Raw genomic sequence first — 12,878 nt, 5'->3', positions numbered from 1 at the left:
AGGAAAGTAAATAGCAACAGCCTTTATCTGAATGGTAACACACTACCCTTTTGTTTACAGACTACAGACATACAGCTAAACTTTTAACCGACTGAAAGAAAAAAGGTTTGATGGTAACGCAGTTCAGTTCAGTTCAGTGCAGCAAGAATTCTACGATCACCAGCAAGAATTTAGTTCTATTTCAGATACACACCTCAAGGCATACCATATGGAGGACTTCTCTTGAAGAACTAATTCTGCGCTACCATTAGCAACCTGCCATGACACAACTTCTTCGAAAGACCTAAGGAATAAGAACGCACGCATGTTAATCGGGGCACTGACCGCCGTGAAAGCGACCATGTACGGGCCAATTTGAGGTTGTTTGGTCGTTTAATATCACGTCACAGTAGGTACTGTAATTCTGATAATCCAATTCTGTATGCTAAGGAGAAACTGAAATGTTTATTTATCGTAATAATAGTCCGTATAAATTTTGACAGGTTACCCAACACACCTTCCATCGAGGTAATGCCAAGGAAATGCCAGTGCACTGTCAAGCAGCTTCTGCATACCCTGCATAAACAGACGAAAGACAAATAGTTAAAAGCTATTTTACTTCCTTAAAAGTATTAATTAGGGGTTTCTTAGATAGGTAGTGATTGATTGATTGATTGATTGTCTGACTGACTGACTGACTGATTGATTGATTGATTGATTGATTGATTGATTGATTGATTGATTGATTGATTGATTGATTGATTGATTGATTGATTGATTGATTGATTGATTGATTGATTGATTGCCGAAACGACCGCTTTCGAACAAAGACCACAAAAGAAACAAAATGACTGCTCTCCAGACTATGCCTTTGCTGATACTGGTATCAATGAAAGAACTAATAAAGCGAACATCGCAGAGACATTCGTATGGAAACAGTGCGATCGGTAGATTACCTGTTCGGCCACGGTCTTCTTCTCATTAGCAAATATAACAAGAAGATGAAACAAAGATGAGTGAAGACGTGTCACAGCCTCGGATGTCTGGCTCTCACTGGTGAATGAAAAAAGAGAAAACTATCAATCTTTGTAGCAACATTCATCAAAAACATCTCCCAGCTAAACTGTTAAACACTGATACGTTTTGAACCTTTCAGCTCATGATGTATCCAAAACTACACAACAGATTTTCGAGATCAAAAGAACACTTTCCGCATGTGTTTTCAGCTTGAGGAGGGTAGCTTATCGACATTCATATCATGTTAAACCCTCCGACCGACCGACCGAACGAGTAATCTCGTAGCACAATGCTAAATAGTTAGGGTGTCAGCCAGAACCAAAAGGTAGAAACACTGTACACAGCACGAGCGATACTTACCAGTAAACAGAAATGATTTTACTCCAGTCAATCAGGGGAAATACGAGTCCAAGAAAATTAAAACTCTTCTTGCATACAGGATACAACTAACAAAAGGGATGAAATAGAAACAAGTGCCGTCACCGTGAGCCGTCAGAGCAGACGCAAAGTACTTAAAAAGGCAACAATTTAAGCTAGCATTAAGTCCTTGTTAGTGTGTATATTTTCCTTGGTGAAGTTCCAAGTGCTAACAATCAAACTTGGAAGAACATGCCTAAATTTTTGGTAGCTAAAATGAAAGTTTTGATAGGAAAATTAATGAAAGAAACGTTACATGACGTTTCGACGACTTCATGTCATCATGATGAAAGTGCACGATAAAAAATGTCGTAAACATAATGTATTTATGTCGGTGAATTTTTTTGTCCTAATAATACCCAAGTTTGATAATACATTACAAGGGCTTTGAATACTAAAAATCCACGTTGTGTTTTCTATCTGCTGCAGAAATCTAAAGTTATCCAACTCCAGCCATCGTATCTCCTTCGTCCTGATTTTCAGTCCATCCGAGCTCCGTCTGAAACTGCGCATGTACAAATGTATTCCTTCAACAAAACTTCTTAGTATTTCTTCTTTTTCTACCTAACTTGGGTGATCTCACTGCTGTGAGGAGATGACCGCGATAAAACTGGATTGATAGGGTAGCTATCGATTGACTTTAGTATTGCGTTCTCGAGTATACGACAACAAATAGGAGGAAACACGCTCATTTTCTCTCTTTTCTTTAGTAGCTAATCCAAAAACTGTGACGTGACCTAAGCCAGTTTTCCGGTGCTTGACACCATGCACGATGTTGCGACAACTACGACACACTTAACATTCACTATGAGAAGTGGTGGCCACACCTCGCCCTTATTGTCCCACTCTAATTCTAATTTCTTTCTTAATGTTAGGGTATACACGGCATTCATGAAAAACAGGTTTTAGTTAGATTAGTTGTAGTTAGGTTTTGCATTTTGTTTAGGGTAGTCGGTTATTTCTAATTTTTATACTCCTGATGGATTTTACCGTGTTTAAATAAAGAACTATTCCTATTCCTATTGCTATTCCTCTTTTTGTAGCCTCTGCTCCTTTGTCTTCCGCCCCTAATCTATACATCGTATTTTTTTCTAGTACCTTGTTCGTAGTTTTAATACTTTATTACATACTGTACTGCTTTGTAAGGTCGTGGTACTGTCAATCTTTCATCATTATATTTGTGTTAGTAAGCAATATTGTGTTGTAATAAGTGTTGGTATATTGTTATTAATTAATCTATTAAAAATAAAGAGTGATAAATTTAAAAAAAAAAAAAGATTGCCAAGATTTAAATTACTTTGGTTTTGTCTGATAACAGACATTACAAAACTACTCTACTCAGAAAGTTTCATCAAATGCCCAAAGACTTGAAGTCGAGATGAACTGACAAACCTCTTGCATAAGTTGCATGTTATGCAGTGTGGGCAGGAAACTCTGCCAAGGAAGAAGAAAGAACTTGGAGTTGTACACTCGCAGGACATAATCAGGGATACCTTGCTTGGCAAGTGAGGTCACAAAGAAACTCCAAAACATGTTCATCATTGATGTACTGCTGTAAGGCGCTGAGAAAATAAAGAAACATTAACTGTTTTCTAGAAGTTCCCACTGGTGAATAGCCTGCGAACACAGCCGCTTCTCATCGCAACGCCCCTAGTAGTCGAGAGCAACGCGCGGCCGGCTGTATTCGCTGGATAACTGATGGACAACTGTTAAATAAACAATCTCGCGACGCATGCGTCTTACCATTTAAATGGGTTTGCAGGCAGCCCAGGGTATCCGTGAACAGGGTAACCATGTCTGAAGCCTGAGGCACTTCAGTCTCATTCCAAGGCGCCACGGGGACATTGCTGTTGAACACAAACAACAAGCAACAAGTTACATAAACGCAAAGACGCTACCTGTATTAATCAGACATGTATTTAACAGACTGGAATGTAAGACAGCAGAAACGTTGTGTGGATATCATTCAAAGATTTCCTGTCACCCGGAAAGCAACCACAACAACTGACGCAACCAGCATTCCACCCCAATTACGCATGTTTTGGAGTAGTTTTAAATTGAGTGTCGCAAAGTCAAAATTAGTGTAACGACTCTGACCAAATTACAACAGACACAAACAGCGAAATGGACAAAACGGTATTCAAAGCATATACACGCCGACGCGGGAAAATGCGCCCGAGCAAGTCACAATTGTTTTATTTAAGAATTGGGCGTGATGCTCAGCGAGTTTGACTATAAATTCTAAAAGGTCTCTGAAGAGTCTCTTGGCCGAGGCGAAACGCAAACATTTTACGCGAACATTTTACAAGTATTTGACAATTTTTTCAATTCTTTATTGTATAAATTTCAACTCGTGTACGTGTCGTTGGGAATCCTTCTGTGATAGAGGGCCAGACTGCTAACATCTTGAATTTGCGAACGGGACTTTGGGCGTGATGCTCAACGAGTTTGACTATAAATTCTGAAGGTCTCTGAAGAGTCTCTTGGCCGAGACGAAACGCCACGTCAGACTAGCCACGAACATTTCACAAGTATTTGACAATTCATTTATTTTATTTATGTTCTCACATTGGTCAAGAAATTGGCGCAAATTTTGCTCACGAATCAGAACCAAAGTGAATACAAATTACTTTGGATACTCAATTGAAAACGGCCTTAAACTCTTACCCTGGAATAGGAGAGTCCTGTGAACAGATCCACGGTTCAAACACTCGACAGATCAGCGTCCACAGCTCCGATAAAACTGTAGAAGAAACGATAAAAGCTGAAAACCATGTAACTACAGTACATAAAGGACTTGTTGCCTTGAAATTAAAAGGTGTCGGACAAGGCGCTGTCCAAATGTTTCGCTGCCAATGGTTCTCTTTTCTGGGGAAAGATAGATGACTTACACCTTTCATGCCAATATTCAGAAGGCAGCACGCAAGTACGTTACACAAACCAGGCTTTCTGAACTTATCTAAAGTGAAATACATCAACTATGTACCCGTGTACCCGTTCTGCAGCTGATTCATCTAGAGGTTTCCACACCGGTAAACCTGTTTTATTACAGGATCTAGAAAATAGGACCCTTACCTGCATCTAATCCTTGGCCCCTGTTAGCAAAGACCACGGAAGCTCTTCTGACGACGATCTGCTGACACATGAAACCGAGGATAAAGGAGAGTTGCTTGATGTACGGCCTCCACATGGTGTAGAGGCCACCAGTCACATGACCTCCCAGTTCAGCCCGCTGACCACTGAAGTACTTGGTTAGCCAATCTAGGGTTTCCAGCACCTGTTTGGTTTTAAATCAACACTCAAATTTAGATTTCAACGACTATTGCGAGAAAGAAAATGATTTTCTGTCGTATTTGAAATGAAGTATTAGATCTGGCACCGGTTGTTTGAAGAGCGGACAACTCCATCCAGCGGATAAGTCGCTAGCCAGCGGGTAAAATGACTCCAACAGATACATTTTAAACCGCTGGATAGAGTTATCCGCCCTTTGAATCCGGGTCCTGACAAGGCTTTTCCTTGTCTGTCATTGGGCATTTTCCACTGCTGATTGAACTTCAAGTGAAGACATTTTAGCGAACTCTTCCACTTTCATTTTTCTACAATTAAGTCAAAACATTATAAAAACCATTGACTTCCAACAACAAACATACATGAGAAAAACACTCAATAAATGCATTATGAAACATCCAGGTTCTGTAAGTAAAGCTCAACTTTTTTATACACTCGATTACAAAAAAAGTTGACACCTAAAAAGCAAACACCGTGAATGATGAGACCCAACGGATCAATGACGTCATTTCCATAATCAATAAATACCATTCTCATTCTTTGCAATAAAAAATACAGTGCTGACTTAATTCTTCCGAATAATTTTCTACCAAATATCGCGCAAGTTCATTGCCTGTTTTGAACTTAGGCAAATCGCGAATCATATATCACTCAAATTGGCCCTCGTTGGCCAACTTGCTTTGACAGTTTCCATCATTCATCATGTGCAACTAATTTTGGTCATCAACCGTCGCACGAGAATAGAATATTATGGAAATAAATTTAGTACACTTATACCCATAAAGCCTTTGGGCCTCATCGTTCACGGTTTATGCTTTTTAGGTGTCAACGTTTTTGCAATCGAGTGTATATAAGGACACAAACCTGTTCATCTCCTAACACTTCTTTGGATGTGTTTTGCTGCTCATTCTCTGTGGCCGGGACACAGCCAATGCAGGAAAGAAACGTGTTCCATACCTCGAGACAAAGCGTCCTCTTACTTGATCCTGATAAGGAAGACAAAGACAAGATGAGAAAATAACGACCGCGGCAAAGACGCGGGAATTGTGGAGGCGCGGTGATAGGTTGGTCTGAAGGCCGTTGTTCCAGGCTTAGCATCTGCCACCGAGGCCCGAGGGACTTACCCTGCAGAAGGCTATCATTTCATCCAGGGGGGAAGGGGGGGGGGGGGCAAGGAGGGAGTAGTAATATTGCTACAAAAACAAGGGTAAGGCGGTGCGGACTGCCTGTGGTACGCCTACCATTATTTAGATACCTTGGTTTACACTGAGTAATAATTTAACTCAAGGAAAGTGCAGGAAATGTTATTTTAAATTCCAAAGATCATTAATGAAGATTCAAATACAGTGGATAAACAGGCTGATTTACCTTCACACAGAAGTCTCAGTGCATCGCTGTACTGTTCAGGAAAGTTGTACATCAGCATAATGGACAAGTGTCGTAAATACACCTGGATAATACAAAATAGAAATAGATACATGTAAATAAGTAAACAAACATTGAACCGATCTTGTACCTAATACCAGAAAATGTTTGCGGCAAGTATTTTTCGCGGAAACGAAACGTGTTATAGTTTCAACAACACCGCAAGATCCCGCAAATGTATCAAAGTCACCCACTTTAAATTCGTCACAACATTTCGTCGTCTTCGTTTCAACTTATCCCTACGTATCCAAGAAGAAAGACATACATAGCACAAGGGAGAGATATTAGAGAGATTAAGAATTATGTTTACGGCAAACGGCAAACGACAGAAAGGACCACGTGAGCATGTTTCTCCTAAATTTGCCACTCGTTGTTTCTTAGTAAAATTAAGTAGTTTTGAGTTAGCGTCAAAGACCGGAATTATTCTGCAGTGTTCTCATCTATGTACTCACTTTTTCAAGAAAACCTTAACGCAAATATCACGTTTGCCGTTTGCCGTAAACGCGATTCTAAATCTCAGGGATGGCACAGTGGTGAGAGCACTCGCCTCCAACCAATGTGGCCCGGGTTCGATTCCCGGACTCGGCGTCATATGTGGGTTGAGTTTGTCGTTGGTTCTCGTCCTTGCCCCGAGGGTTTTTCTTCGGGTACTTCGGTTTTCCTCCCTCCACAAAAACCAACATTTCCAAATTCCAATTCGACCTGGAACGCACGGACACCTTTGAACGGGTTCCTAGAGCTCTTTGGTCCTTCGTGGGTAAATAAATTACATTTCTATTGTAAACAAACTCACGTCCAGAACGGTCCTCTTGTCATCAGCGGGTTCATAACCCACAGAGCTGAGTGCATCAAACACAGCAGATGTTAATGAGGATCGTTCACTGAGGCTACTGCTTGGTGAAGAGAGCCACTTGCGCAGGTCAAACTACGCACAGATAAACACATGTTAACAGTTTCAATTCATTGAAAGGAAAAATAAAACAGTTTAAACAAGAAGCAATTCAAGTCCTTATTTAATTATCATTTCACTAAATCGGGCCGTGTACGAGTCTGTGGCTAAGAAATCACCATATCGACAACACTTGGATTGTGAGAAAGTTTCTTGCTGGTAAAAAAAACAACTTTTACCTTGGTAAATTTTACACTGTAGTAAATAGGAAGATTATTTTATAAGATAACCTAATATAACATAATATTGACAAAATCAACAAAACTCGCGATTGTCCTTGTTAGTGGTGTCTTGACCACTTGGTAAAGACTGAATTGTTATCTTACGATGTAAGATGAGTGAAGTGATGTAAGAATCACACGAAGAGCTGAAAGTTGAATTCATCGACGGTGACCAAAAGTTTGAAATATGGATCACAATGATTGAAAGCTTACGACTTGATTTTACTTATTTTCGAACTTAAGAAACGCGTGCAAAAGGAACATTGTTACGCTTGTTCCGCTGTGTCTGGAAAAACGAATTTCTGCGAGTAGCATAAAATAGGAAACCAGTGTTTAACACATGTTTACCGACAAAGGTAGAGTCCATAACTACAAAACTGGAGTTTGGTAAGCTTATAGTTAGACTACACTTGAGGTTGACACGAGCACAGGACTACAAAGGGTCGTTTCCGCACAACGCCCTACCAACAGAGCCACAGGGGCGCCTCGCGGTGCCGAAAGCAATATTCTCTCATTTGATCTCATGTTGCATTTTATTAACAACAAATACCAATATCTGACTTAAGTTACCTTGGTGAGTAAAGAGAAAACGAGATCGCCGTCAGCTGATTCCAGAATTCTGCGATACATGGCAGTAAACGAGTCAGGGTTATCATTTGGACTGAAGAATGGAACGGACAACATTGACACTGAAGAATGCTCCAAGATGGCGGACAATAGTTGCTCCGTTTGGCTGGGGTTGTTCATTATAAACGTCTGAAAAAAGAAAGAAGAATCTTGAGAAAATAGAGTAAAGCGAGCGAGCCAAGTGAGCGAGCACGAAAATTGTTTCTCGCGAGGAGATGCGTCGCGTCTTCTCGCAGGAAGCAATTTTTCGCGCGCGCGCGCGTGGTTTGCTGGCTTAACTGTCCCTATGTAGTCTATGTAGCTGAAGGACCGCTGTCACTTACTGACCTTTCCAAGCACCTCGACACAGGAGGTAAAAAATTGCACGGTTGGCTGGTAATTCATCACGTTGTCATCCATTGCTCCACACACTTGATAAAACAAGGAAGTACCAATGTCGCTAATAATTTCTGAAAGAAAGAAAGGAAAAAGAAAAAGACATTCAGTAAGCAACAATTGGATAGCACATCCAAATCGCATCATTCTACATGTGACTCAGATCCAGTGCAAAAACAAACAAACAAAATAATATATGGACATTTGTTTTTATCAATGGAGTTGATCGGCTTGTTTGGCAACCGTAAAGAGATTCGAGTGCTGACGTTTCGAGCTTGAGCACTTCGTCAGAGCGAATCGAGGAATTGTGGATTGTTTGTGGTTTACATAGTAAGCAATGGAGCTACGCTATTGGTGGGAGCATGGTAACGTAGAAAACAAGAATAAATTAGTCACATTAGAAGCGTTCGTTGATTCCGTGGGGATTAAGAGTGCCGTTTTCGAAGAACTTTTCCGGTTTTCTGTGTAACCATATGTAGAGAAATGCCACAGCGCTTGCACGTCCGCCATTGTGTTGGCTCTACGTCAAGAAGTAACATTCTCCTTTGATCATTATATTACCTTGTGTTCTCCTCTCTGATGAAGCTTTTGCTTTGTTCACCAACGAACTGAAAGAGCAATCAAAGTACTATCTTAGGTGCACTACTTTTTTACACCGAGTCTTCAACATGCCGGTTTTCACTGTCACGTTACAAAAAAAATCGAATCCGTTCAGTGCATAAAGTCAAGAAGTTGAAGTGTTATGAAAGACAAATAAATAAACAATCATTCCACGTCTTAGGTCTGTACGGTATCCCATACTTGAGTTATTTGTCAAAATGTTAAAAAAAAGATTTATAGAGTTCGGTATGGAGAGCCCATATTGGTGTCCCTCGGACGGACACCAACATGACGGCCGGAAATAGATAAAAACGTCTGGAATTCACTTGCAGGCGGGTTACACTCGGTATTCAACCATTGTAGGTGTTCAATCTAGGTTGAACAAAGGGATGGTAAAGCAAGTACGGCATCAAGGGAGGAGGGGGTGAGATAATACGAAACTAGGGTTAACCCCCAAAGCCATACCCATTTTGCTTGACAACTGATTTAAACAACGTTGAGTACATATTTTTAGCAGATCACCAATTCAACCTAGGTTGAGAACGTGTTTGGCCAAACACCATATTCCACCCCCAACATATAAACCAATCACAGGACCGCTTGATGCCACTCAAGTGATGATGCCCTAAATACTCTGATGATGTGACAGATGGACTGCACTCACGTGATAATGCTCTCAATGTACACAACACCCTCGCAGAGTTGTGCCGAGCATGGCTGGGTGAAGTTTTGCACCACTTGTTCCTGGTCACGCCGGTTATCAGCAACCTTTCTGATAATAACTTCATTGGGATGTTTAGCCAAGAACTGTAGTGAAACAGAAAATGCGAGAATTGTATTCAGATCAAAGGAACCAAGAGTCATTTAAGGACGGTGCCTTCTTCTCTTACTGCGCATACGTTCTGCGCATCCCAGGATATTTTTGGCGCGGTTAATGCCGATTACGCGGGAAAAGCAGATCTTAGCAAAGGCTATTGCGATCCAAAAAGAACATTGGAGGTAACCACGCATGTATTTCAAAGCATTTTTAGAATTATTGTTCTTAATTATCTCTGAAAAATGCGTGGTTACCCCCAAAATTCTTTTTGGTTTCCAACGGCCCTTGCTAAGATCTGCTTTTCCCGCACAGTCATAAACTGCTGCCCCCTGTTTTGGAAGTACCGTCCCTAAGAACATATTTCAAGCTCGTTACTATGCATTTCACTAGTCAAGCTAGGAACTCATTAACGTTCATAACTGCCCGGGTAAAGGGCAGAAAAGAGCATTAGATGCTGTATACATTACCTTGAGAGTAAGAGTGGCAGCACCTCTACACAGGTTTCCCTCCTTGAAAAACTTACTGCGGCAAGGAACCTGAACCACAACCTGCAGACAGGTAAATAGAGATTAGAGTGTTAGGCAACATGGTAGAGTAACTAGGACCCTAGAATCAGATATAGGGATTCAGGATCTCGCTTCTCATCATTACTGTCATCACGATCACCATCAACACTACCGCAACCATCATCATCATCATCATCATCATCATCATCATCATCATCATCATCATCATCATCATCATCATCATTATCATCATCATCATTATCATCATCATCATCATCATCATCACCATCATAAAATACCTATCCGTGAAGCCATTTCCAGTGAGACAGTAGGAGACGTAGAGTGTTTTCGATTTGTCAGAGCTGGCGGGCCAGACCAGCCAGTCTGTAAATCGGAATGCGTCACTTTGAAGGGATGATGCTGCAAAATCTGCAATCACTCCGAAACTGGTAAGCGCTATTTCTAAGAAATTCGAAGGACTAGAATAAAACTTCGCCTTCAAATTGGTACATTCCGTCTACGAACTGACCGGTCTGGCCGGCCAGTTATGATAAATGGAAAGTGCCCAGAGTTCTTTCATCACACCTTTCAAGGATGGGGTGAGTGGATGAAATCACAAACGGACTGATAGTGACAGCCAGTGGCGCCCTTGGAAGGTGGCGTGTAATCTCATCGTAAGCATTCACTGGTGTAATACAACGTGATGATAATCCTCTGTTTCATGGCATTTTATGTTTTCATTCCTTTGAAATTCTATGAAACAATTACATGTAAAATGAAGAACTACTCACTATAAGGGCTACTTCTACAACGCTTCTGTTTCCAGATTCCATCTAAAACCTCATTTCAATTCATTTCATACTTTGTTGTTTTGCACCATTTACATTATTTACATATTATCATAACAGTCAACCATGAACATAACAATACATTACAAGCTAAAAAGAAAAGATACACAAATGATGGAAAGGTAAGATGTGAGCAGTGTTCAAAGAAGCTTAGGCTTTCGGGTTGGTCACTGCCACATGCAATTAACTGGTGTAGACAACTAGGGTACAGCCTGTCAGCTGGTTTTCCTCACTATTAATTCCCTAGACAACAAAATGCATTACCTGAGACATCTCATTTGAGTACATTCTAGGTAGCAACTCAATATATTCAATGTCCAAAGAAACGTGCTGACCAACTTGACCGCAAAACTTTCTGCAAAATTCGGAAAATAAAAAGATGTAATAGAAAACAGGTAAACCAGCTACACTTCATATTCGTCTAGTTAGAGATTGAAGCACGCTTTTATTCCTACATTTTTGGAAAAGGCAAACAAAACTGTTTACGGTGGCCAGAAACAAGATGACAGGACGACATAACATAAAGAACGACATAAGGTATGTGATGAATGTCTGAGGCGTGGAGGGCATTGAAATTCGTGCGATCATATTGATTGATGAGGACTGTCTCACATCTAGACTGCCACTGGTACCAGACCTTTTGTTAATAGTCGTAAGAGGCCGGGGCTAAAGAACCGAATTAGCGCGAACGAGCTGAGGGGGAGCTGGGTGAGAGGTTTTCTCTCCCGCCTCTTCCCCAGTCTCTTCTCGTTTTTGCCCAATTAAATCAGCATATTAGCTCTCCCGCTCAGCTAGGAGGTCAAGTGAGATACACAAAGGGACTACTACAATAAGTTGCAAAATCGTTGAGACACTCATTCACACAGTCACTGTCGCAACTAAAACCACTAGTCATCTTCAGGTAACTCTGGCACAGAAGAAGACTAGTGATACTAGATGAAATATTGGCCCAAATAAAATTCTCCTTTGCCGTACTGTCAGCCCTGCAATCAGTTTGGTTTATTTGCCTGTACATCAGTAACTGGCAGTTCACAGACACGCAAAAGGGTTCTTTTAATCTACCTTGCATGACTGACTATTCCTTGAATCTGAGTGTAAACAATATTCAGCAGTTTCTGTTTGTTCATCAGTGTTGCATCTGTCATGGTGGGTAAGATGGGTTCTAATCTTTTCACCGGGGGAGGGGGTAAGGGGGCAGGGTGTGTCCTCATTCGTCTGATGATCCTTGAGGCAGCTAAAAATGAAAACAAAAAAGTAAACAGATTGAATATACAATTAAGAAATAAGCATTAACTTGTACGTAAAGGTATATATTATAATTTGTAACCTGCCTCTTGTGGATGCACCCATGCCCGTTACCATCCGTATCTATTTTTCTCACTCAAATATCGTTTCACAGGCGAATGAAGTGAGACCAGAAAACAGCATTAACTTGATATTCACATGAACATCCACACGGTATGGTACCTGTCTCAGGGCTTCTGTCACTCCATTGTCCGGTCATTTTCCCCTCTGCGGGTTTCTTCTGGGGTCCCAAAGCATGCCTCATCCAACAGCGTACAGATTCTGTTATCTCCAAGTCAATCTTGTTCATGAAGAGCAAGTCATTCCAAGGTTCCTGTAAAGCCAAATGGAATGTATAGTTTACTATCAGTACGTTAGTCAGTTACTGATTTTAGGTCATGGTTGTGATTTACAAACTTCTCAAACAATTCTAAGGCCTTTGATACCTCACTTTTCGCAAATTTTACATTTTTCCTGCGCTTTGATCATAGCACGAATTGGTAAATTTTGTTATTGCTGTAACAA

The 12,878-nt window shown here is 40.8% G+C and overlaps 1 protein-coding gene across 1 annotated transcript in view; it reads right to left on the bottom strand.

Moving 5' to 3' along the window:
* Positions 1-12,878, bottom strand: part of LOC146462062 (ectopic P granules protein 5 homolog) — a 45,172-nt gene that overhangs the window by 7,906 nt on the left and 24,388 nt on the right. The window contains exons 30-48 of the mRNA XM_085086084.1: positions 12,537-12,687; positions 12,132-12,303; positions 11,334-11,424; positions 10,183-10,263; positions 9,563-9,705; positions 8,860-8,906; positions 8,251-8,372; positions 7,867-8,052; positions 6,920-7,051; positions 6,070-6,151; positions 5,566-5,687; positions 4,489-4,690; positions 4,081-4,156; positions 3,157-3,260; positions 2,806-2,975; positions 1,357-1,442; positions 936-1,032; positions 497-555; positions 194-283 (exon numbers count right to left, since the gene is read on the bottom strand). Coding sequence (XP_084942210.1) covers positions 194-283; positions 497-555; positions 936-1,032; positions 1,357-1,442; positions 2,806-2,975; positions 3,157-3,260; positions 4,081-4,156; positions 4,489-4,690; positions 5,566-5,687; positions 6,070-6,151; positions 6,920-7,051; positions 7,867-8,052; positions 8,251-8,372; positions 8,860-8,906; positions 9,563-9,705; positions 10,183-10,263; positions 11,334-11,424; positions 12,132-12,303; positions 12,537-12,687 — 2,213 coding nt within the window. The remainder of the gene's footprint in view (positions 1-193; positions 284-496; positions 556-935; positions 1,033-1,356; positions 1,443-2,805; positions 2,976-3,156; positions 3,261-4,080; positions 4,157-4,488; positions 4,691-5,565; positions 5,688-6,069; positions 6,152-6,919; positions 7,052-7,866; positions 8,053-8,250; positions 8,373-8,859; positions 8,907-9,562; positions 9,706-10,182; positions 10,264-11,333; positions 11,425-12,131; positions 12,304-12,536; positions 12,688-12,878) is intronic.

The sequence above is a fragment of the Pavona decussata genome, unplaced genomic scaffold, assembly GCF_977016875.1.
Source record: "Pavona decussata unplaced genomic scaffold, jaPavDecu1.1 SCAFFOLD_192, whole genome shotgun sequence".
NCBI lineage: Eukaryota > Metazoa > Cnidaria > Anthozoa > Scleractinia > Agariciidae > Pavona > Pavona decussata.
The sequence above is the reverse complement of the archived record's forward strand: the minus strand, read 5'-3'. Positions and strand labels throughout refer to the sequence as shown.